At 40.1% G+C, this 25,704-nt stretch overlaps 1 protein-coding gene across 1 annotated transcript in view; it reads left to right on the forward strand.

Annotated features, from left to right (window-relative positions):
- Positions 1 to 25,704, forward strand: part of MYO3B (myosin IIIB) — a 337,904-nt gene that overhangs the window by 111,550 nt on the left and 200,650 nt on the right. Inside the window, exons 9-21 of the mRNA XM_075933604.2 lie at positions 545 to 641; positions 1,609 to 1,725; positions 2,372 to 2,476; positions 4,340 to 4,423; positions 5,207 to 5,409; positions 5,983 to 6,081; positions 6,759 to 6,873; positions 7,297 to 7,423; positions 7,568 to 7,778; positions 9,033 to 9,180; positions 14,196 to 14,349; positions 17,765 to 17,853; positions 19,846 to 19,975. Coding sequence (XP_075789719.1) covers positions 545 to 641; positions 1,609 to 1,725; positions 2,372 to 2,476; positions 4,340 to 4,423; positions 5,207 to 5,409; positions 5,983 to 6,081; positions 6,759 to 6,873; positions 7,297 to 7,423; positions 7,568 to 7,778; positions 9,033 to 9,180; positions 14,196 to 14,349; positions 17,765 to 17,853; positions 19,846 to 19,975 — 1,679 coding nt within the window. The remainder of the gene's footprint in view (positions 1 to 544; positions 642 to 1,608; positions 1,726 to 2,371; positions 2,477 to 4,339; positions 4,424 to 5,206; positions 5,410 to 5,982; positions 6,082 to 6,758; positions 6,874 to 7,296; positions 7,424 to 7,567; positions 7,779 to 9,032; positions 9,181 to 14,195; positions 14,350 to 17,764; positions 17,854 to 19,845; positions 19,976 to 25,704) is intronic.

The following is a 25,704-nucleotide window of genomic DNA, read 5'->3' on the forward strand; positions in this document are numbered from 1 at the left end:
CTGAACATCCACAGAATTTAAAGTCTGATGGAAATTGTGGTACAAAAATGTTGGTTTGGGCCATTTTCAGGATCATCTGAGGAGACGCTCTGGCAAACAACAAGGTAATGGGAAGGACACTGTACTCTTTCTTGTTTGTTGTAGCCCCATTAGTTGGAATAACTCAAGTTAAAAAAATTAATTAGCCGAACTGGTAATTTATAGTTTATTCATGTTTACATGGAACTAACTTCTTGTGATTAAGTATGTAAGGGGAAAAAGGGGAAGATATTTCAGTAGGTTTCTGTAATGTTCAGAGACAGCTTGCATACAGATAATCCTTCAGTTGAAAATATTGCTAAAAAGATAAGGGTTAAATATAGTCAAGGAAAAAAATGGGATTTTTGTTGGGCTTTTGATGCTTTTGTTTAAAAATATTCCCTTAAAATGCTCTAAGATTGTGTGTCTGTTTTCTGTTTGAAAAGATCACCCTCTTATTGCCTCTCACTGGATGAATTTTTTAGTATAGTGTTTTAACAAGGATACTCTGTTAATATACTTGCAGGCATGAACGAATACACACTAGAAGACCTTATCATGTGGATGTGGCTGACAAATACTCTCTAGATGATGATCTAGTAAACCTAGAAGTTCTAGATGAGGTACTGTACCACTCAGACATCCGTTTCTCAGCTCTGACCATAATATCATAAATATTGCTTGCTACTGCTCTATAGGTTTTATTCTAACAGTGTCGTCATGTCACAAAATTAATTGTTCCTAGTCTGGCCATAAAAGAAGAACTGTTTCACACATGATTCTGATCTGCTATCACAAGTTCATTTATATTCTACACAGTCATATAAAAGCAGTTTCAATGAAACCTTATAACAAAGAAGGAACTGAATGATGGATGATGCTAGTTTAAATTATTTTCTGTTTGCAAAAATATTGAAGCTTAGCCTCAAAAACCAGGATTAGAATTATTTTTCTTCAAACCCAATAATGTATTTAAAGGAATGTCCCAGCTACAGATAATAAAGACTCTATTATGAAAACAATGATAAACTCATGCATATAATCTCAAAATTTTAATACATTGCATGCATGCAAAGAACTTGTTCATTTTAGCTGGGGGAAAGTTTAACTTTTATTCCAACAGGAACAAGTAATATAATAATGTGCTGGGTTCCCATTAAAAACAAATTTATGGAGTAATATTTGAAAAATGATCTTGTTTTATGTTCCTTTTTGATGTACTCATAGGCATGACAGGTCAAATTACAAAAATTAAGTGCCAGTTTATATACATGTATATCAATGAATCCCTCTACCCCTCCAAATTCAGTAACCTATTTGGCCACTTAATGTGTTTGCTCCTTTGGTAGGCTGAACAATATAAATGAATAAAAACAGGGCTATTGCTTTTAATTTGGTTTTGTTGCAATGTTGTACTGAGATACATAAGATTATGAAAATATTGGTTTGGTTTTGTGAGGTCAGTGTTTGACATAAATGACAAATAACATTTAAGATAATCATTTATTACTCAGTGTTCCCAATATATTTGCAATGAATCTTATTATCTGGAAAAATATTTCTTAACTGTCAAACTTCTTATAATCTTAGGATACAATTATCCATCAACTTCAGAAGCGTTATGCTGATCTACAAATTTATACTTATGTTGGAGACATTTTAATAGCCTTAAACCCTTTCCAGAGTCTCAGCATATATTCTCCACAGGTAAGAGAAATAACAAGATGGGGACAGTACCTATTGTAGATGGCAAAAAATTGAAGATTCACAAGAAATAAAAGGCCCATAAATTATTAGGAGCCTTGGTCACTGAAAACTGCAAAAAAAATTTTAAAAAGGACTTTCAAAATATGGTAAATTGGTTTAAAACTTTACTTCATGAAGAATATATCTATAAAACTTGTGTGCCCCTCATCTCCGAAGTTTCTGTGCCTTCATGATCTGTAATATTATTTACCCACACAACACTCTTATGAGGTGGGGCAGTGCTGCTATTCACATTTTACAGAAGAGGAGCAGAAGCACAAACAGATCACAGAGAAAGTCCAGCAGCACATAAGGCTTCCGAGGTTAGAATCATAGAACTGGAAGGGACCTTTAGAGGTCATCGAGTCCAGTCCCCTGCCCTCACAGCAGGACCAGGCACTGTCTAAACCATCCCTGATAGATGTCTATCCAGCCTGCTCTTAAATATCTCCAGTGATGAAGATTCCGCAACCTCCCTAGGCAATTTATTCCAGGTTTTCTTAATGTCCAACCTAAACCAAGCATCCTAATGAATGGTCCATCATTCCTGACATCACTGATTACACAGGGTGACGTTTACATTTTGACAAATTTCTTTTTCGTTCAGTTTTCCAAGCTTTACCATGGTGTGAAGCGGTCATCAAATCCCCCCCACATATTTGCTTCTGCAGATGCTGCTTATCAGGGCATGGTTACTTTCAGCAAGGATCAAGTAAGAACACGTTCATCTCTTTTTATACTTAAAATCTTGGTTATAGAATGCTGTATTACTTAGGATATGTTTAGTATTCTGTGTTGCTAGTCATTGATCTTTGTGAAACATCTGTTCCAGAGAATGTAACTATAGCACGAGAAATGGAATTGCAATTCATTCAGATTTAGGACTACTGAAAAGGTCATGGTACAGTAGTAGACACTATAAGGTTGAATCCTCAGTCTGTGTAAATCAGCATCGCTCCATCAAATTCAGTTGACACCAACTGAAGAGCTTTGCTCTGTGGGCCTATCTTGCACCTGGTATACTCATTTGCAACAGTGCGTAAAATGCTACCGTATCAGTAGTTTTGCACTTAGCTTGTACTGGTGGAAGGTAATGGAGATCAATCTCTGTGACTACAAGTCATAGAAAATACAAACTATTAACTATGTCCTCACTAATTTTCATGGTAAAATGTAATAAGGAAAGTTCTAATATAACAAGTATGCAAATCCAATTATATAGCAATGATTTTAATGATGGAAATACAGTGCCACAGAAATTGCATTCTTTCTAACCGCATTTTTAAGATTGTAACCTTGCATCCCTTTTCACATAATGTACTATACATAGATATGGATACTGGGGAACAATAATGATTCTATTTAAAAATCCTCTTTTACATGGCATATGGCATGCTGCACAATAGTTCATAGTAAATATTTCTAAAGAAGGGTTAAAACACAATAAAATAATGCAATAAAACCCACATTCAGAATACATAGGATGAAGATGAATATAGATGGCCACTGCATATGAAAAAGAGTTGATACTTTATTGGGTTTTTGAGAGTGGGGGTATCAGAGAATCTATTAGTTATGTAACTTTTGCAAGGGCGGCCCGTGCGTATAGGCCGACTTGGCCTTTGCTTAGGGCGCCATGTTAAATGGGGCTCCCAATGATGACATCATGCCATTAAGGGCTGAGGAGGCGGGAGTGCCGATGGTGGATTCCACCTGGAGTGCCAGCTGCCGGCAGCCTGCCTTGGGCACCCCTGAACTTTTGAGAGGATGTGCTAAGAAGCTAGTATTTGTGTGGAATAAACTATGAGGGAATTTGCTGATGTTCAGAAGCAAGTTCATCGTTCTGAAATCAGCCCATCAATTTATTTTGTAATTCTTAATTTTTTCAAGTGCATCACATGTGATTGCAGACTCATTTTGCCTTGTGGATCCATATCCTTGAGCTTAGGTTGCTATTTATTTATAGGCATCTTGGTATACTGTTAGCATAGCTAACTTACTGTTTGCAGTTTCCAAAAGGCAATCATAAAAGTAATCTTTGAGTCTGGGACTCCCAGGGTTGGTTGAGCCAATCCATATAATCTGCAGCCACAGATCTGTTAGTATAGACACCATGTACAGGAGGGATGTGACTCTTCTCTTCTGGGTTCCTGTCATAAACAGATACACATTTGTATGTCTGACTTCTTTAGAAGCTTAGGGTGCTCTTCCAGTCCCAGGATTAGAACTGTTTTCTCTGTACATGGTAACAAATATTGAGGATTTTTTTTTAAGTGTAAGATCAGGCTTTTCAACTATACATTAGGTAGAATTGTACTTACCCATTAAAGACTCCGTGTTTCAAATAGTGTCATAGCACTTGGCTCGATGGAGCTTATTCTCTCCACAACATGTATATGCACCCAGAGATTGTATTGTACCTTTTATAAATCAAAAGAGTAAAGAAACAAACATACCTATGTCTCCTACTTATGTCTTGGTAATACAGTCAAAACAATACAAAGTAGTAGCTGAACATCTGAGTATATCAGCTTTATGGTGAGCAGCGCATTTACAATTTTGTTTTTTGTATCAGTGCATTATCATCAGTGGAGAAAGTGGTGCTGGGAAGACTGAAAGCGCTCATCTGATTGTTCAGCACTTGACCTTCCTGGGAAAGGTATTTATAGTTAGCCATGTAGTTCAATGATCTGGGGACTTTGTTATTAGTTTGGATCTGATATTTTACATTGAAGAGCACATGGCCTAGTGATTAATTATTAACATTAAGAATATGTTAGTTTTAGGCTCAAGTCCTGCACAGGCTTAAGTGTGCTCTGTGCACATGAGTTGTCCTATTAAAGTTGACCAGAGTACTCACATGTGTGGACCTTGGAATCAGATCCTGCTTTGCCATTGACTTCAATGCATGAACGATCAAGTCCATAATGATCAGTGCCTCCAGTTATCTATGGTGCTTATGACCTAGGTCCATTATTCATACAATAAGGATCTGTGCCAGAATGAAACTGAGATGAGCCTGCTGCTGCCAACACTTATGCACATGTTTAACTTTACTCATATGAAATGCCATTGAAGACATGGCACTTTGAAAACTCAAGTGCCTTAAGTTAAACACATGTGTAAATGATTGCAGGATCAGGGTTTAAATGTCATTTATTGTTGGATATTTTATTTTATTAAATTAAAATATATGAAGCCTCCTAAGGCATTTATATTGCAAAGAGAGAAAAATCCAATATCTTCACACTTGCTAGCTACTTTGTTTTCCCCTTCAGTACATGGATGTGATGGTATGTAGGTCACTAGGTCAATTCACATGTGCCAATAGCTGAATATGCAGGAGACATGATAATGAGCACTGTGTTTCAGAGGCTGGAAACAAACCTAGAGTAAGCATTTTTGGGGGGCACTCCTTCTGATCTGTGTCTATTCTGTCAAGGCTAATAATCGTGCTTTGCGTGAAAAGATTCTTCAAGTGAACCCGCTGGTTGAAGCATTTGGGAATGCCTGCACTGCAATCAATGACAACTCAAGTCGTTTTGGAAAATACCTGGAAATGATGTTTACACCAACAGGAGCTGTAATGGGGGCAAAAATTTCTGAATATTTACTTGAAAAATCCAGAGTCATCAAGCAAGCTGTGTAGGTGGTTCATACTATGTCCGTGTTTGGTTTTTGTTTTTTACTTTTCCGCATATACTTTTCCAGTTTTTACTTTTAAAACACCACTTTTCAATGAAATTCTGTTCTAACTCACTGGCTGCTTGTGCTGTAGCACTTGTTCTATGACTGGAAGTGGAAGTACAGTTAGTTTCATTTTTCTGGGCTGGAGACCAATATCACTCCATTGTTTAGTAAAGGATGCTCTGCATAGAATATTGTTTCTCTCAGAGCCCATTTCCTATAAACATGGCATTGTACCTTTGTGCTCAACCACCATCAACTTATAAAGGGAAGGAGAAGAGGTGGATCTTGGACTCATTGCCACCGTCTGGCTGGCTGGGTTTTGTTATTTAACTGATAAAATGAAGAACTATTCATTGGACTTTTGCTGCTTCTGGCCCTGATTCTGCACCATTAAAGTCAATGGGAACTTTGCCATTGACTTCAGTGAGCAAAGGATTAATCCCTTTTCCAGTAACTTGGCAGCATATACTGTAGTGCAAACATGCAGATATACTTGCAAGTTTTAAAATAATACATTTTTTTTTCCAGAGGAGAAAAAAACTTCCATATATTTTACTATATTTATGCTGGTCTTTTTCATCAGAAGAAACTTTCTGAGTATAGACTTCCTGAAAAAAAGCCTCCTAGGTAACTATCACTAATTTGTTTTTAATGTGGTCGTAATTGGCTATTGATCGGGGCTTGCTTTCAGTGTGATGCTTTAAAATCTCTCTTAATCTTTCTCTATCCCATACGGATCTTTCCTAATCCTCCCAAGTAGAGAAGAAGATAGACAATAAGGAATGCAGCCTATGTAATATGAGGGGAAAAGCCATCTCACCATTATCTAGGTTTCCATTCCTTCTTTTAGGCCTTCTGTACCCCAAGAAATGAATGGCTGTTAAGCAGGACTTGTAATATTGAAGGAGAAACTCAAAATATATTGATTTAAATTCATAATATTCCCTGGATATTAGGGCAAATTCTACTTGAAAACAGTAGTAATAGAAAGTACAATTCCATTACAGTAAATGGAATTGCACCTTCTTGCTTAGGGTTGAATCTTGTTAGTTAAATGTGAATTACTGATTTAATTTGCCATCAGCCTTTTAGTTTGGTAGAAAACTATGATGTTGAGATAACATTATAATTTGTGCTGAAGGAACAAAACCTAATAGAAAATAATCTGAACATTTTGGATTAGCACAACAATATTAATTTGGTTTCAAAACTTTGAAATAAATGTTCTTCCCCATTACCGATGCAATCCCATTGGAAGCAGTACGTCTGTTAACAAAGAATTTTAATTATAACATTTTATTTAGGTATATTGATAATGAAACTGGAAGAGTAATGCAAGATATTATTACTAAAGACTCATATGGAAAACAATTTGAAGCGATTCAACATTGCTTTAGGATTATAGGGTTCACTGATGAGGTAAGAGCTAGCTACCAAAACATTATTGACCTTGTCTTTAAAAACGATCTCCAGTGCTTCCTGTGCAAATGCTGGCATTTGTTGTCTAAATATAATAGTATGCCATGGAATCTCACTTTTGTAATTGTGTGTACAAAACTACACCCACAGAACTGAGTGCCAGACTGAGGCTTTACTGAGTCATTACTGAGACAAGCTCCAGTCTATCCCATTCACATTTCCATTTTTCATCTCACTTTTCCAGTTCAGAGGGAGTTTGCCTGTATAAGGATAGAATCAAAACTGAACTGAGCAAATAAGAACCTCAGAATGGCCCAATGGGCTTTAACCACACACTTCCTACCTCATTTTGAGAGAGACCACATTTGGAGGCTACAGCTAACTATCTGTGTCTTGTTACGGTAGTCTTGTATCATTTTTCAGGAAGTGCATTCAGTTTACAAAATTCTGGCTGGAATCTTGAATACCGGAAACATTGAGTTTGCTGCCATTTCCTCACAACACCAAACGGACAAAAGTGAAGTTCCCAATGCAGAGGCCTTAGATAATGGTAAATATGTTTTTAATATTGTCAGTTCTATAAATTCGGCTTGATTGCATTTGTAGGAATCTCTAACAGAGGTGTATTAGGTGGGCATTGCTGGCAATTTTTGTTCTCCGGTCACAGCCATCTTTCCTGTCTGTTATCTTCCAGCTGCTGCACTGCTTAGTATTGGTTCAGAAGAGCTCCAGGAAGCTCTAACCTCTCATTGTGTTGTAACACGAGGAGAGACTATTATCCGAACAAACACCGTGGACAAAGCAGCTGATGTGCGAGATGCCATGTCTAAAGCACTTTATGGCCGACTCTTCAGCTGGATTGTAAATCGCATTAATACGCTCCTGCAGCCAGATAAAAATATATGGCAAGTTACATAGTGTGTGTGTGTGTGTGTGTGTGTGTGTGTGTGTGATATATATATATATAATCCCCTTCTGCATTTTTGATCTTGCAGAAGGAATACTGTGTTTATTTTGGAAAAGACCTCAAAATGGCCATCATGCTGTGACCCTGAGTTCTGTTCCCAGGACATTAGCCCCATCCTTTTCAAAGAGCTGACTGGGATTTGACTAGTGAAATCAATGGGAACTGTGTAGTTAAAATCCCATGCAACTATTTGAAAAGAGTCAGTGTATCTGGAAGACATGAAAGTCATGCCAGATGCCCGTAGATAACCAATTAGAGTGGGCCCAGTGTATTAAACACAAGTATTGTTCTGTTTAGTGCTTCCAGGTCTCAAGTAGTGATCAGATATAGATATAAATTATTACAGAACTTAATTAATATATTTTTGATAGTCCAATGCATGATGTTAAATCCATCAAAACTTTTAATTATGAAAACTCACATGCCAGTTTGAATGATGGAAATGTTTCCATTGAGCTATATAATTTGTTCACACAAGGACAGAACCTCAGATCCTGTCCTAGCAATCCCCCCAAGTAGTGTAAAAATGGCATAGCTATCTTGATTTTTTTGACTCCTCCACAGCCTCCATGGAGAGGTTATGTTGGATGTGGGGAAAGGCATCGGAGCAGGGTGGCAGCAGCATGCATCCTCATGGGACAGCTGCTCGTGGAGTAAGTTAGAGCAGCCCCGAGACAACTTTGAGTTATGCCGAGGCTGCTTCATTCCCTAGTGGTATCAGGACTGGGGAAGTGGAAAGGTGTCTTGTATCTCTTTCCTTTGACTTCTCGTAATTGTGCTGGACATGAGCTCAGTATAGCTGAGAATGCAGAGCGTAGTCTGAGACTGCCTGTCTGTCTGCTTAGGCAGGGTCAAAGTACTGGGAAATGGAGGGAGCACATCTCCCCCTTCTCTGTCAACAGCTGAAAAGGGAGTAGGGTGATCAGACATCCCAATTTTATAGGGACTCTGCTGATGTTCAGGGCTTTGTCTTATCTAGTTTCCTATTACCCTCTACACCCTGTCCTAATTTTTCATACTTGCTATCTGATCACCCTAACAAGAAGTAGGGTAATGACTGTAAATGAAAGCACGAGCTGTATTTGGTTTCTATGGGTTGTGGTTCTTCCTTTTGTAGCTGAACGATGACATTCTTTTGATTTTTTTTTTCCGGGTTTTGCTTGATGTTGGATTTTGTGTGTTTTCTACATAGCAATGCTGAAAGCCGGATGAATGTTGGGATACTGGATATCTTTGGATTTGAGAACTTCACAAGAAATTCCTTTGAACAGCTGTGCATAAACATTGCTAATGAACAAATCCAGTTTTATTTCAATCAGCACATTTTTGCACTTGAACAGGTAAACCTGGAGTACGCTATATAGACATAGATCAGTGTTTTTCAAAGTGGGCCACGGGCTCACTTTGAGAAAAACAAAGCGGAGTGGCCCATTAGCAGCTATCTAAAGGCTCCTCAGCCACAGAGCCTTGTGGCTCCTATTGCCTCCGGTTTGCCATTTCCAGTCAAGGGGAGTCGTGGGAAGCAGCAGCGAAGACTTTATTCCACACTGGTGAGGCCACATCTGAAATATTGCATCCAATTCTGGGCTCCCCATTACAGAAAGGATGTGGACACATTGGAGAGGTGTCCAGCGGAGGGCAACTGAAGTGATTAGGGGGCTGGAGCACATGACCTATGAGGGGAGGCTGAGGGATTTGGGCTTGTTTAGTCTGCAGAAGAGAAGAGTGAGGGGGGATTTGATAGCAGCCTTTAACTACCCAAAGGGGATGGAGAGAGGCTGTTCTCAGTAATGATAGATGGCAGAACAAGGAGCAGTGGTCTCAAGTTGCAGTGGGGGAGGCCTCAGTTGGATATTAGGAAAAACTAGGAGGATGCTGAAGCATTGGAATGGGTTGCCTAGGGAGGTGGTGGAATCTCCATCCCTAAAGGTTTTTAAGTCCCTGCTTGACAAAGCCCTGGCTGGTAGGATTTGGTTGGGGTTGGTCCTGCTTTGGGCAGGGAGTTGGATTCGATGACCTCCTGAGATCTCTTCCAGCCTAAGACTCTATGAAAGAAAATGTAGTGGCCTGCAAGCAGCTTTCTCAAAGTGAGCCCTCCACTCACTTTGAGAAACACTGATTGATATATATATAACACAAAAAAAATTCATTTCTAATACAAGATTGTGTCGAACAATATACCACATTGTGAGGGGACACAGGCACTAATTTTTAAGGGCCAAACTATGTAGCTCTTAGAAACTTTACCAAATGACTTTTTACCATTGGGAAGAGTGTGGTGACCTTAGTTTCATTTTTTTTTAAATTAGCTTTATGCAACTTTTATGGATTGTGTTATAAATTAATAAAAAGACAAACTTAAAATTAAACAAACTACTTGATGATAATAACTTATGTCTTATTAAACTAAGGATTTAAACAAGTTATCTCAAAATTATAATTGAGTTAACAAATCAACATATTGACAATAATATGAAATGGAATCAGCAATCGATCAGATCACTAGATGAACACAATCAGGATTTAAATCATGAAGTTAGCATAGTGCATGATCAAGTCTTCTGCTTATTTACTCTTGGAAAGCTAAAGGAATGTAGTTTACTTCTCAGATCTGCAAAGCAGTTAGACTCCTTCAAGACTTCCATTGACTAAGTGGTTGACTTTTTTCTGATTAATTTAACTTTGCTATAATACAGAGTGATTAACAATCTAAAATTTTCCTTGTTAGTGCAGAACAAAAGGGTAACAGAAAATGATTTAAGATAGGATTAACTTAGAAATTGGATACATGTGTGCTATGTCTTTAATATTCTTTCTGTCTTTCATATCTGAAATGTGTTAACAGTAAAAATAATGACTACGGAAAGTAGGCACCCCTACCAATCCATAAAATAGGAAAAATAAAAAAAGTTTAAAAGTTTAATCCTGTACCTTGCTGGTTTTCAGTCAAAATTGTAGTTTAGTGCACTAGGTGACAGTGTCACTAGCTGGTATTTTATGCTATCTGGCAGGCTGCCTCTGGGCACTTGGCTAGACAGCTGGCAGAGCCTGAAGTGGTCTTGGTCTATCTCTTGATCTTGGTCTCCTCACCTCAAAAAAGATATTTTGGCCTTGGAAAGGGTTCAGAAAAGGGCAACTAAAATTATTAGGGGTTTGGAACGGGTCCCATATGAGGAGAGGTTAAAACGACTGGGACTTTTCAGTTTAGAAAAGAGGAGACTGAGGGGGGTATATGATAGAGGTATATAAAATCATGAGTGGTGTGGAGAGGGCGGATTTATTAGTTCCCTAAATAGAAGAATTAGAGGACACCAAATGAAATTAATGGGTAGCAGGTTTAAAACTAATAAAAGAAAGTTCTTCTTCACACAGCGTGTAGTCAACCTGTGGAAATCCTTGCCAGAGAAGGCTGTGAAGGCTAGGACTATAATAGAGTTTAAAGAGAAGCTAGATAATTTCATGGAGGTTAGGTCCATAAAAGGCTATTAGCTGGGGGATAAAATGATGTCCTTGGCCTCTGTTTGTTTGTCAGAGGCTGGAGAGGGATGGCAGGAGACAAATCGCTTGATCATGGTCTTTGGTCCACCCTCTCTGGGGCACCTGGTGCTGGCCACTGTCAGCAGACAGGATACTGGGCTAGATGGACCTTTGGTCTGACCCAGTATGGCTGATCTTATGTTCTTTCTTAGGGGAAAAGGGGCTGAGGGAGGGCAGTAGCCCTTCTTGGTGTTGTGGTGACCTGAGAGAATCATCTGTATTCATTTAGATCTTGAATGTTGTGATTCTAGTTCAGTCCACTCAATGATACTTCCTGGAAGATCTTCCAAGCAAATCAGGAGACCATAGACTTCCCACACTGACACTGTAGTCCAATATGGTGGAGGGTAGGTCACTTTGACTTTTGCCAGTCTCTTACTGGCAGTTCTGTAACAACCTAGGTAACCAAACCAAAGAAAGTAAGGGTATGTCTACACTACAGTGCTATTTCAAATTAACTTAATTTGAAATAGTTAATTTGAATCAAGCTAATTTGAAATAACGCATCTATACACAAAAACTATTTCAAAATAGCGTTTTGCTATTTCGCAATGCAAGTCCACACTGAGTGGACCCTGAAACGAAGTTAAGGCTGGCCTGAACCAGTGCCAGCAGGGCATCAGGTTAGGGCTTAGTGTATGGGACGGCTGCCTGAGGCTAACTGAGCTCCATGCTTAAAGGGACCCTACCCCCATCCCGGTCAGATAGTTCTCAGGGTTCCCCACTTGCTTGTCTACTTCGATGAGGGACAGCAAAGCAGTCCTGTCTTGGAGTGCCCTGAGTGCCTGCACTTGGGACACCACAGCACTCGGCCACATGGAGCCAGAGCTGCCCCTGGGCATGCCGGTGTGTCTCATGGGGTTGTTGCCATCAGCCCAGCTGCACTTGCTGCAGGCTGCCATCTGGGGGGGGGGGTTCATCAGGGGGCTGTGAGGATCCAGGAGGCCCTGCGGGATAGCGTCCACCCTGAGGAGCCCTCCGAGCCAGCCTGGTCCTCCTCACCAGGGGCTTGTGCCCCATTCCTCTCTCACGTCCTTCCACTTACCCCACCCTAGCCCCCCTTCCTGATGTCAAACAAAAGACACATATGTTCAAAAATAGAAACTGGATTTATTGAACAAAACTGGGGGGAGATGATCCTCTGGGGAGACTGGGAAAAGGAGGTGGAAGAGGGGAAGAGAGAGGGTGGGAGAGGGGAGGAGGAAACCTGGAAGGAGAGGGCTGGAAGGGGGAAACAAGGGGAAGAAGGGGGAGGGGAAGCTCAGGGCCCAGGGTTGGGGGTCTCTCTGGACCAACTTGATTTTCATGAAAACCAGCTCCTGGGTTTGCATGTGGCCTTTGGTGGCCAGGCTGGCAGCTATCCTGCCATAGACGGCTGCATTCCTCCATCTAGTGCGGAGATCATGGGATGTTGGGGGCATCCCTCTCAAACCTGAACAAGGTCCATGATCTCCACCCTGGACCAGGAAGGTGCCCGCCTTCTCCAGCCTGTCAGGCTCCTGGGAGTTGGCAGACTGCTCCTGGGGAACGGTGGAGGTCTGGCTGCCAGTGGCTTGCTGGCTCATGTTTTGGGGCCATTGGGTCAGGGGCTCTGGTGGCCACTGCTGGCTCTGGGCTGGCAGTCTTGGAGCTGGCACAGGCACTGTGGCCAGAGTCTACCCCTTTAATGGCTCTGGGGCTGGGGGAGAGGAGAGTAAGTTTTCCTGGTTGTGCCCAGAGTGACCATCAGGGCTCCTTGGGAAGGGCTGGAGGCCCCTTATTTTGAATTGTCTACACAGCACCTAATTCGAAATAGCTATTTCGAAGTTAGCATTACTCCTTGTAGAATGAGGTTTACCAAATTCAAAATAAGTGCTCCGCTATTTTGAATTAATTTTGAAATAGTGGTTTGCATATATAGACACTATTAAAGTTAATTTGAAATAACGGCTGTTATTTCGAATTAACTGTGCAGTGTAGACATACCTTAATATATAAAGAATGTGGGAATAACAGGAGATGGCTGTGGGTTTGGGACCTTTACTGTGGAGTGCTAACTGAAGGGTCAAATGGATTAACTTCCACATGAGTGGTGTGGAAAAAGTGAATAAAGAAAAGTTATTTGCTTGTTCCCATAATATAAGAACTAGGGGGCACCAAAGGAAATTAATGGGCAGCAGCTTTAAAACAAATAAAAGGAAGTTCTTCTTCACACAGCACATAGTCAATCTGTGGAACTCCTTGCCTGAGGAGGTTGTGAAGGCTAGGACTATAACAGAATTTAAAAGAGAACTAGATAAATTCATGGAGGTTAAGTCCATTAATGGCTATTGAAGACTTAATTAAGCTAATACTTCTTACTTCACTTCTACTTCTACACAGTTATGTTTCCATTCCCTTAGTGTAACTTAAGTATTCCAGGCTTTTTACTAGCATAGAATTAAGTCACAAACAATTCTATGGCTTGATCACATGGTCATGCAAAGCAAATATGCTGTCACTTTCTGTTAATAGAAATTTTACTTAAACTAAAGAAAAATTAAGAGTTTGCAGAACAAGAAAATGGAAGTTTATAAATTCTAACTTGCTCAGACCCATTTCCCTCAAAATATTGTGACCTTGTATTCACATGGCTGTTGTGAATTTTGTAGTCAAATAAATGTTATGCGGTACTATTAAAATGAAGACAAGTTTCAGAAAGGTAGCTGTGTTAGTCCGTTTCAGCAAAAGCAAGGACACCTTTTTCGTATAAACATGAAAAGAATCTTTGTGTCAGAAATGCACTGATGGTAACATTCCTATAGTTAATTCAGTATTAACTGTGCTTATGACTTTGTAGATGGAATATCAGAATGAGGGCGTTGATGCCACTACAGTGCAATATGAGGACAATCGTCCACTTCTAGATATGTTCCTCCAGAAACCAATGGGAGTACTTTCTCTACTTGATGAAGAAAGTCGATTTCCACAGGCAACTGACCTGACATTAGTTGGTATGAATAATAATAAACACCTAAAGAATGATTGATACTCGTTGAGATAGCGTATAGTGTTGTTGCTAGTCTATGTAACCACTTAAGTTGTGGCATTAGCAATGGATTGAGAAGGCTTCTGAAAATTCAGCTATGATATCGCCAATATTCAGATATGAATAAATGTTGTTTTTTTATTTCCTTAAGTGTTTATTTTCTCTCTTTGCTCAGGTACTCACTTCTTTAACTCTCTTGCTAGTTTCTTGTTTTTATGCTGTATATTATTTAATGGTTTAAATATTAATACCTATTTAAATAGGGCTTATTATTGCCTGAGGTTACAAATATTAAATAAATAATTTCACAATGCTACTGTGTGTTAGGTATTTCAAGGATTCTTACCCTCTGAGATTCAGAAAGGAAGAGAGACATCCCCAAGACCAAACATTGAGTTATAGCAATGACAAGGGTTAAATTCAGATCTTCCTGGCTTCTAACATCATTTTACCTCATTACACACCACAGTTTTATTACATATTACCTCACCATAATAGAAAACATGTGTGTGACTTTGTTGTACCATCTAGCGAGATAGTTCCTTAACTTGATGATTATTTCATGAATATATTAATAAAATCTTGTTGCCACCTTTAAAATGTGTGTAGCCAATATTAAAATATGACCCTATTTTTATTTACTTAGGGTGGAATTCTCCTCTCTGATCAGCAACACAGAGCTCCAGTGGAACGAGTGCAGAACACTCAGTTGAGATACTTGCTGTCATTTAGAGAACTGAATTTTGTCTTAAAATAACAGCTGCATAGATAGCATAGCATAATGCATACACACATTGAATAGCATAGTGCATATACATGTTTTTCACTTCCAGATAACTGGATTCAAACTTGCTTTTAGGTCAAAGATGCAATGAATGAGTTCCAATCCCCATTCATGTGCTGGATTCGGAAGCCTGTTTGTCAGTTCTATAGATAAGCCAATATTGAATACTGAACTCACGTTTCCCCGTTGTCAGACTCCCTGCCTCAAAGCTGTTTGATTCTGTTACTGCTGTCCTGAGATCAGGGCATGCTGGTAGATTTCAAGAGGCGTAGCAAGCTGAGATTTTTGACCCCGTCTAGGTGTGCCAGCCAGCAACTCACTCCAAATAAATCTTCAAGCCTAATTCTGTGTCTTAAACTAAAAAATATTTTAGTTGCAATGAGACATAAATAGAAAAAATATGACCTTTAAGATTCACAGTTTTAAAGCTGAATAGGACCATCTGATCTTCTAGTCTGATCTTCTGCCTAACTTAAGCCAGAGAATTTCTCCAGGTGATTCCTGAATCAAGCCCGTAACTGCTGACTTAGATAAGCAAATGCAATGAGAAGTTTCACTATACAGGCAGTAGTTTCAGTACAAAATATCTCAGAATTATTTCACAGGGCAGAAAAGGCTTTTTTCTCACCCAGCAGTAGAAGCTGTGCTTCTTTCTGTTAGCTCGGTGTATTGTGATCATGTCCCACATAGAGATGTTAAATTGCGGTTAATTAAATAGTCGATATGCAGTTCTGCATTCCTCCTTTGAAATGTACAAGAGCCCCCACATTTCAGAATGCGGAACTCCGTGTACAGCCTGAGGCCAGCGAAAAGTCACGCTGACTCTGGACTGCATGTGGGTGCCTGCTTTGAAATGTACAAGAGTCCCCAGAGGGGAGCCTGGGTTCAGCTGACCCCAGGTTCTGGGGAAATGCTGCGATCCCGGGATCAGCTAAGGAGTTCCCAGCTGATCCTGGGATTCATGGTGCTGCCCCTTTGAAGTGTCAAGGTGGCATTTCAAAGGGGCAGCCGCCGCACAGCTGATCCTGGGCTCAGCTGTGCAGTGCTGCCCCTTTGAAACACCATAGGATTCCCCAGTTGACCCCAGGTTCCACACGGCATTTCCCCAGAACCTTGGGCTTCACGGCACTGCCCCTTTGAAATGCCAAGGTGGTGTTTCAATGGGGCAGCTGCCACTCAGCTGATCCCCAACTCAGTTGTGTGGCACTACCCCTTTAAAATGTCACATTGGCATTTCAAAGGGGCAGTCATGGAGCCTGGGGTTAGCTGGGGATTCCCCAGCTGACCCCAGTTCTGTGCGGCATTTCCCCAGAACCCAGGGCCAGCTGAGTCCCCAGCTAACCCGGGCTCCATGTCGCTTCAGTGTTTTAAAGGGGTAGCGCTGCACAGCTGAGCCCAGAATCAGCTGTGCGGCGGCTGCCCCTTTTAAATGCTGCCTTGGGGTTTCAAAACAGCAGCGCTGCACAGCTGATCCCCAGGTCAGCTGTGCAGCGATACCGCTTTGAAGTACCCCTTCCCCCCCACTTTACTACCTCTATGTCATAGAGGTAGCAGTGGGGGAGGGGGGGAATCGACTAGTTGACAGACTAGCCGATAAGCAAATGCTTATCAGATAGTGAACTAGTCCTTAACATCCCTAGTCCCACATAGGGTATATTTCTCTATAACTGGGCCTGTGCAGCTATAAAACAGCTCTGTAGACATTCAGGTTCAGGAGGGAGCCCAAGCTCTGGGATCCCACAAGTGGGGTGGGTCCCAGAGCCTAGGTTCCAGCCCAAGCCTTGATGTCTATATTGCTGTTTTACATCTCTGCAGCCCAAACCTGAGCAGCCCAAAGCAGCCGCAGGTGGTTAATTGCCGTATAAATGTACCACAGAAGGCCCCTTTGGACATAAGCCTGTCTTTCTGCTGAAGTTCAAATGCAGGACAGATGCCTAAAGACCTTAGCATGTATTTAAATCATAGACCAGGTGGATATCTTCTTCTTCAGCTATGCTATGGTGGGAGGCTGATACCAGTCAAGGGGATTCATTGGTGGGTTTGTAGGGGCTGAGGAGCTCAGTTTGGGGCCCTGCCAATTTTCCCACAGAAGTAACAGATATAATCTTGAAGGAGACATAGTTGTTGGCTGGAATGTTGTGCCATTTCTTTCTTGTGGATAGAACAAACTATGGGGAAGGAGAAGGACAAATATGTGCATAGCTAGAGTGCTTTTGAGTTGGTTGGTTGTTAAAAAGATGAGAGAAATAAACAAACAGGATAAATATTGGAAGTTCCTATTAGCCTATTACCTACCAACCCATTGTCATTTGTAGTTTCTGATAGGCATCCATTAGAAGTGAATCTGGAGGAATTTGAAGAGATTTAATTTGCAGAGACTGTTCATTTACATGTGGGAGCTTGGAAGTAAGAACACAGGTGCTTGTAAGAAAAGCTTACCAAAATTGATATCATTGGTGGACAATGTGATAAGCTATAAGAGCATTTTGTACTAATTCTGATTTCTTTGGGTTGCAAGCTATGCCTAATTATGGTGGAGAATTGTGGCTTAAATTGCTGTGGTTCACTTTTAACTGTTACCTTTTTTAATAACTAGATAAGTTTGAAGATAATTTAAGATGCAAATACTTTTGGAGGCCCAAAGGAGTGGAGCTGTGTTTTGGCATTCAGCACTATGCTGGAAAGGTAAAGGCCATTTGATTTTAATGTAATAAGTAGTATAATCACTATCCATTCCATCCAGAAGCATTTAAATTGCGTACAGATTTCTTTCTTTTTAATGGAACCTAAAATTTGTGCTAAGATTTACAATGCAAAATTGCCCATTTTATAAATTCTCCTTATACTTCTTCTGGTGGTGGCATAAACAGCTACCTTTCCTCATCCTGGAACATGAAATGCCACCCAGCTGACACATCTCCACTTACCAGAGGATCAACTCTCTGGCAATCGATCTTCTGGGATCTGACTTAGCGGGTAAGGGAAGTCAACAGGAATGTTTCTCCAATCAACCTCCCCCTGTAGAGATGGCACCGAGCTCCCATCAACTTCCCTTACTCCTCCAGACAGTGAGGAGACGTAGTGCCAACAGGGGTGCCCTCAGTGTTTGATTTAGCGGGTCTTTACTAGACCTACTAAATCGAACCCTGGAAAATCGATCTCCAAAGTGTCGATCCTCCAGTAAGTGGAGATGTGGCATAAGACAAAGCCCTGAATATCAGGACTGTCCCTATAAAATCAAGACATCTGTCCACCCCAGTTGAAACTGAAGTGGCAGTCTCCTACGCCCCAGAGCTAGAAGAAGTTGCACAATTATAACACTACAGGTATTAATACGTATATTCAATAGTAATTGTGTATGCGTATGCATATGAGACAGAGCAGGGCTCAATTAATAAGAGTTTAAAACTGTATCTGCAATAGTACTTTCTTTTTAAACTCGAGTAGAGGGCAAAGGAATGACTGGAATAGTTCCCCACCTACATACTGCCTGTATTATTCTAGTGCTCTGCAAAACTCAGCAGTTCTGGTTTTAGTTGGTTTCTTGTCCACTTAGTTTTGTTGGAATTGGAGGTCAAAATTCCTAATTGTAAACAAAACTGAAACAGCCTAGTTTTCCATGTTTTCCACACAGACTTCAGCTCAGGCTCAATGAAAAAGTCAAGAACTTGTGCAAATCTTTCAGTGAACCTAGCCCAACTTTCAGGTCTGTTAAGAAAAACTGTAAAGTTCCACGAAGCTCCAGTAAATTCACCCAGATAGCAAATCCTAGAAATAGTGCTAGCTTTCTGTCAGTCTCCACAGTAGGCCCACATACAGCTCTGGTATACCATCACGACAATGGGCTGTGCCTGTGTTTTTCCGGCGATTATGCCAATTATAGTAAAGTGGATGTTAGAAATTGCTATAGTTTAAAAAAAATAAAATCTAAAGCAGAATCATAGAATTCTAGAACTGAAAGGGATCTCGAGAAATCATTGAGTCCAATCCCCTGCCCTCACAGAAGGACCAAGCACCCTGTAGACCATCCCTGACAGGTGTTTATTTAACCTGCTCTTAAATATCTCCAATAATGGAGATTCTACAGCCTTCCTAGGCAATTTATTCTAGTGCTTAACCACCCTGACAGTTAGCCAGTTTTTCCTAATGTCCATCCTAACCCTCCTTTGCTGCAATTTAAGCCCATCGCTTCTTGTCCTGTCATCAGACATTTAAGAGAATAGTTTTTCTCCTTCTTCTTTCAAAACCTTCAGAATTAAAAAGTAAAAAATACCATGCCCTAAGGCAGTGTAAATTGAACAAAGGATGCTAAATGCATAAATATCCATTTGGTAATAATGGTTGTACCATTTGTATGCAATAAATGCAAAATGGCTGCTCTGTCTCAAAATTGTTGCATATTTCACACGTAACCTGTTAGGTGCTGCAGTGTGTTATGTTGCATGGGGCACATCATAGTTTGATGTGATTCAGTGTAATATAGTGTGATTCAGCCTAAGCCACTTAAATCAGTTTGATGTACCAATGCTATATCATGAATGCAGATACCGTCTAAAGCCAGCTGACTCACTGAGGAAACTTCAGTAATTCATTAGCTTGTCAGGTCTGATCTAGTTTAGTTGGTCAGCTTTTGGTAGTTTATTTCAGCTGTTTGTTCATTTGGTCTCTAACACCTAGGTCTTATATGATGCCTATGGTTTCCTTGAGAAGAACAGAGACACTCTTCCAGCTGATATAGTGGTGGTCCTGAGAACTTCAGAGAACAAACTTCTTCAGCAGCTATTCTCTAGTCCATTAACCAAAACAGGTATTTCTTCGCATAGCTTTGTTCATAGCTTCTTGACTAGATGTCCTAGCAGCCTAATATAACCGCTGTACAAAACCTTAGCATTGGTTTCCATCAGGGTTACAGAAAATAATCTGGAGTTGTAAAATACTTAATGCTTGCTATTTTGAAGGCAATTTATGGGCATCAATTAATTAATTAATTAATTAATCCTCACAGTCACAGCATTGCTATGAGGTACCCCCATTTCAGAGATGCAGGGAGGTTAAATTATAGCCAAGGCCAGACTTTATTGTCAGAGTAGGGGTAAGACCTCAGGAGTTTCCTGGTTCTTAATTCTGTGCTCAGACTGCTAAGCAACACTTCTCTGTCCCTAGCTTATTGCGTAATTTGGTTTACATTCTGGATGTAGGCAAAGATAGTTTTTATAAGTAGCATCCTCTCTGTTTAAACACTTCAAAATATCTTACTGGTTATGTAATAATTAATTATATCCATTTGGTATATTTTTATTTCAGATGATTTGGTGACATTGGCTCTCGCACATGTGCTTGTATCCATTGCTAATTTGTAACAATATATTTGAGTTTACTGAACTTCACCTTAGCTACCATAGATCAACAGAATGAGCATGTGACACTTCTGCCACATAAACACCAACAATGCAACACACACAGAGCCAAAAAGAGTCAGTGAAAGTTACAGTAGAATGTGAATGTGACATGTTAAATAAACACATACATTATATCACCACACCCAAAGCTAAGAGACTGTCAGGAGTTGCTACTAAAAGAAGAAGTCTTTTCAGAATTGGTTAGAAAAGGATGTAGTCACCTGAAAGCTCCTGGTCTGATATGACATTTTCTTCCATGAATAAGGAGACATTTGGAAATTCACTTGTGGTTAAAGAGTTACAGGCTAGAATACAATGATGTAAACCCATGCAGTTCATGCAATAATCAATATATTGCTGACCTAAAATGTTGAAACTAATATGTAGAGTATAGTGCCAAGTCATTTCAAATTAATCTAAATACTTTGGGCTGAATTCCATTTCATGAAACCCATGCACCTTCAGTGGGGTGGCACAGGTGTAGTTGATAGCATGTTTTGAGTCATTTGACTGTATTCTGCATAGGGTAGATACTTACTATACTGGTTCTGTTGTTTTTCCTGTAATTTGAAGACTATTTTTGTGAGTATGGCTTTGGTTTGGGCCTCTGTAAACCATTTCTAAGAATCTACCTTCACTCAGAACCTAAACTTTTCTGTAAGAAAATCATTCACCTTTTGTTTTATGAGACTTCATTGTGTAACATGATTGATCCTAACAGGCACTTTCTTGTAACTTCATTAGGTCAAGGATTACTGTCCTCTATCAAAATGCCAGTTCGGTCCTCCCTTTGAGAGATCCCAAGGGAAAGATTAGCAACAAGTGGATGAGGTCAAGGACTGCCACCTAACAGTACAACCTAAGCTGGGTTTTTAATAAGGACTATGAGCACTGATAGTATTTTTTGTGGTTTTGCATTTGGATGTGGTTTTGGGATTCTTGTCCCTTCTTTGACTGGGGCTTAACAACAATGATCTTAGTGTTGCTGAAAGAGAGAGGTTATAAGTATTTTAACTTCCTAATGGTTGCTTGTGAAAGGATGATATAGTTAAGGAGGAACCTGCTTCTCTTATTATCTGCTGTGATCTTAGCAATTGGTGAAATGTTGGGATCAGCAAGCACTGTGCCCAGTTGGGGAGTGAAAACTCCTTTACCATTACCTGCTTTGAGTTTTGACTTGATGAGAGGCCCTATTCCATTCACCCTGGAAAGCTGAGGCAAACCAAAACAAGGGCTTGCATCTAGTCAGATATTTGAGACTAAGCTACTTAGTTGCTCCTTGTAATTTTTTTTTTTAATTATCAGTTATTAACAGTGAACCTGATTGTGAGGAAGGCAGTTGTGCCATACAAGCTTCGCCTGAACTCTGGTCTTTTCACACAAACTTTTCCCTCTTCTTTTTGAAGGTATTTTCACCAACAGCCACATTGAACCTGAGTGCTATGAGTAGGCACTGTACTCTGGCATGCTGATTACAAGTTGTGGACCACAGTTTCTGTATATATGTTAAGCATATCAAGTTGCTTTACCTAGCTATTTTTTGTATTTTATGTTCTTCACTGTTGTCATTCTCTGAATGGATTAGGTGACTTCTGCCTTCCATTATAAAATTCTTGCCTCTCTCTGAAATAGGAGCAGCAATATTTTCTTCTAGGTCAGTACAGCATGAAATGGTTAAGCATGTGTTTCTGCATATGATGCCTCAAGTCTCTGTGACTTTTAAAAACACACACTTTGTGCTCTATTTTTTCAGCCATCTAATATAATTGGTACCACTTCTGGTGCAGGGGCTTGTGTTTTGAAATCAGATTGTTGCCAGGTTTGTCTTTGGCAGCCCTGCAGGATAAATGAAAGGTTTAGCAGAGAATGGAAAGTATATGTAGGGCTATTAATATCTCATCTCTGCTTTGTGAAGGAAGTTAAAGGCATTCCCCTCTTAACTTTCTACAAAGATGCTCTTGTATACAAAATAACAGAGATTATGTAAATGTCCTATAATATCCTTTACTGGTGTTTGAATGCATCGCTCTTCTAGACAGATATTTCATTAGCAAAGCAAGCCAAAATCAAATACTCTCATTTCAGGATGGCATTTAACAAAGACTTCACAAAATTTTCTTCAGTTTTTGTAGATTGTTTATTTGCTGGCACAAAAAGTTAATAATTTCAATGGAGGCTATATTAAAAATGTGTCAAGGCAACGTTGGTTTTATTTGAGCCTTTCTGCCAGTGTCTTCAATGCTTTGTTTGTCTTACATCTGTTCACAACTAGCTTTGGAATTTTTGGTGTTTGTGCTGTTGGTCCAAGAGCCCTTTTACATCTGTGCGTTAGCCACTAGGTGGTGCCATCTCAGAAGTTTGAAAATAAATAACATGTGCATGATGGCTATTATGAAATGCATTTCCTAAATGCCACTAAGAATGAAAATAAAGGAACCAGATGCCTTTTCCCCCCACTCCAACACATTTATTTCAAGCAGAGAAGAGTTTATCTAAATTCCTTAAACTGAGCAGCAGCAAGAAAACAAATATTAAAAAGACAAAATTATTTTCCTAATTTAAGATTGTATGAATCTCTGTACTTTATCAAATGTTCTCACCTCCTCATAGTAAATGTTTCTATTTCATTGGTGCATACTGTGCCAGAAATGAACCATAAGACATTAAGGACATGTATGTAGGAGTATAGTTAAGAGTTCATAGATCCCAATACCTAACACCCATATTCAAAGTGAACATTTTAGGATGGAGTCCACAAGGTTCCGACCTCCTATTTTTTACTTCATTGGGTGGTCAGGTGCATTAAAACCTTGCAGAATCTGTTTGCACTTGCCAGTGACCTTTAACTTCAAAAAGGAATAAATGTGTTCCGTATAGTGAACCTACATATTAACTCACTAATTTTCCAAATGGCTTCCATGTTCTACACTGCTTCCATTGGCTGAGTTCCTGCTGATGAGAATTGTACTGTTAAATGAGTACAGAACGTGCCCCAGTTAAAAGAGAGAAGCACAGTGTACTTGTAAGAAAAAAGTTGCCTCTATCTTGCCGCATATGCAAGCTCCTGTCCTAGCCAAATTAAACCATTTTGGTCACTTTAGTTTCACAGATTTTGGGGGATTGGAATTATGAATGACAGCATCAGATACAAAAGGATTAGATAATCTGGGAAAGAGGGTAACCTGAGAATGATTCATTATACTGAGTTTAATTGAAGACCACTTAAAAAACCTGCTCTAGGCGTTCCGGGGGTGGAGTGCTGCTGCCTACCAGTGCTTGCCCTCCCCATGCTCTGAGGCTGGGGAGGCTGGATCCATACACCACCTGCCCTCCCAGTTCTTCAGGGCCAGGGAGGCTTTGGCCGTGTGCTGCCCCACCTGCCTGTGATTGGGGGAGGGGGTCGTAGGCAAAAGGGGCAGCACTGGGGGTGAGGTTGGGGCTTGCCTCTCCCAGCCCAACCTTCACCAGCCATGAATCAAGCTATAGCAAAAGTGGCAAATATATGAAGTCAATAAAACAGATAGCCAAGGTGTGAATGCTGCATCAGAAATAAATACAGGCACCTTGAAAGGAAACCTGCCTGGTCTGAGCTTACCACTAATATTTTTAAGTCACTTGACTGTTGTGGAAAATTATCGTCATATTGCCTCCCCATTTGTCTAACAAGCAAACGTTCCTTTTAAATATAATAGGTGAAAATAGCTTTCTTTAGGGCGTGTTTAAACTGGAGACATTTACATTTTTAAATTAGCTCACTTAGTTCTATATTAAAAAACTTAATGTTAGGCATCCAACCCCATCTTAATTCAATAAAAACAGGTCAGGCCACCTTCATCTGCCTACAACTATGTCTATACAACCACTCTAAGGGTACGTCTAGACTACATGCCTCGGGCGACAGAGGCATGTAGTCTAGACGTACCCTAACTGATTGATAAATTGGTTTTGTTGAACTTATTTTAATATCATGTAGAAAATTTCCCCAGTGTGGACATGCTCTTTGCTAAATCCAGCTACTCACCATCATCACTGCTACCTATCAAAGTGGCTTAGTAGCAAGCTATAAATGGCTGAAATGACTCTTTGTGGATGTCATAGATCATATTGAGTGCCCCTTCCTAGGCATCTTCTATGACAGCTGTGAGCACTGGGACCCAAGGACCTCTGGGTGCCAATAAGCAGAGGGCACTGCATAATATAGGTGAATAGGGATCCTCTGGAGTCACCAAAAATGTCATTAATGAAAGCCTGTGTCATACTGGTCATTGTAATCACTGCAAAATATATGTATGGAAAATACATGTGAGGACTACATATATACTAAAAATTGTGTTCCCTGGGTCTGTCATTAAAAACAGGTCACTCACAGGTGGTGTTTTTCAAAACATACTCCTCCCAGACCAGGGATGGGAGACTCTTATCTTGAGGGTGGAAGTATGTGTATTAGCTTTTAAATCAAATGCTAATAAAGAGCTGGTGGAGTCTTGAAAAGCAAATTAAAGGGAGAGGTAAATAGAAAGGCAAGCCTGTCTTGAGGTAAACATTGATGGTCTGTTCTGCTAGATTTGGGGATGCAAAGAGTCATCCAGGCATGATGACATCCTGTACCTAGGAAATAAATGGACAGTGAGTTTGTTTCATGCCTTGATTGAAAATTCTGAAGAGAACTGTGGGTGAAATAAGCTTCTTTAAACTTAAGGATAACTTGTTAAGTTGAGGTTTTAGAATGTGTGATAGGATGTTTCGTATGTAACCATTTGCTCTTGTTTCTCTCATTGGTTTTTATTTGCATCTCTATTAAATAAATGTCCTTGTATTTTATAATGGAATTCAAGTTCTGTGCATACTGCAGGAGCATTGATCTAAGGCAAACCCAGTAAACTGTGGTACTCTGTTCCCTTGGGAACAGAAGATCTGGGATTTCTGTGGGTATCTAGTGATCAAAGGCTGGATAGCATTAGGAGACATTTTGAAGGGACTCAGGGGTTGGAGTCAACCCTACAAGGCAAGGACTAGTGAAACCCAGGGAAGAACACTTGAGTGGCTGACAAGCTGGTTGCGCTAGGCAGATGACATCCTGCTAACACAGGAAAGACCCTTTTACATAGTAACAAAGTGACTCTCAGCCCTGGGTGCC

The sequence above is a fragment of the Pelodiscus sinensis genome, chromosome 7 (assembly GCF_052426305.1).
Source record: "Pelodiscus sinensis isolate ZL-2025 chromosome 7, ASM5242630v1, whole genome shotgun sequence".
Lineage (NCBI taxonomy): Eukaryota > Metazoa > Chordata > Testudines > Trionychidae > Pelodiscus > Pelodiscus sinensis.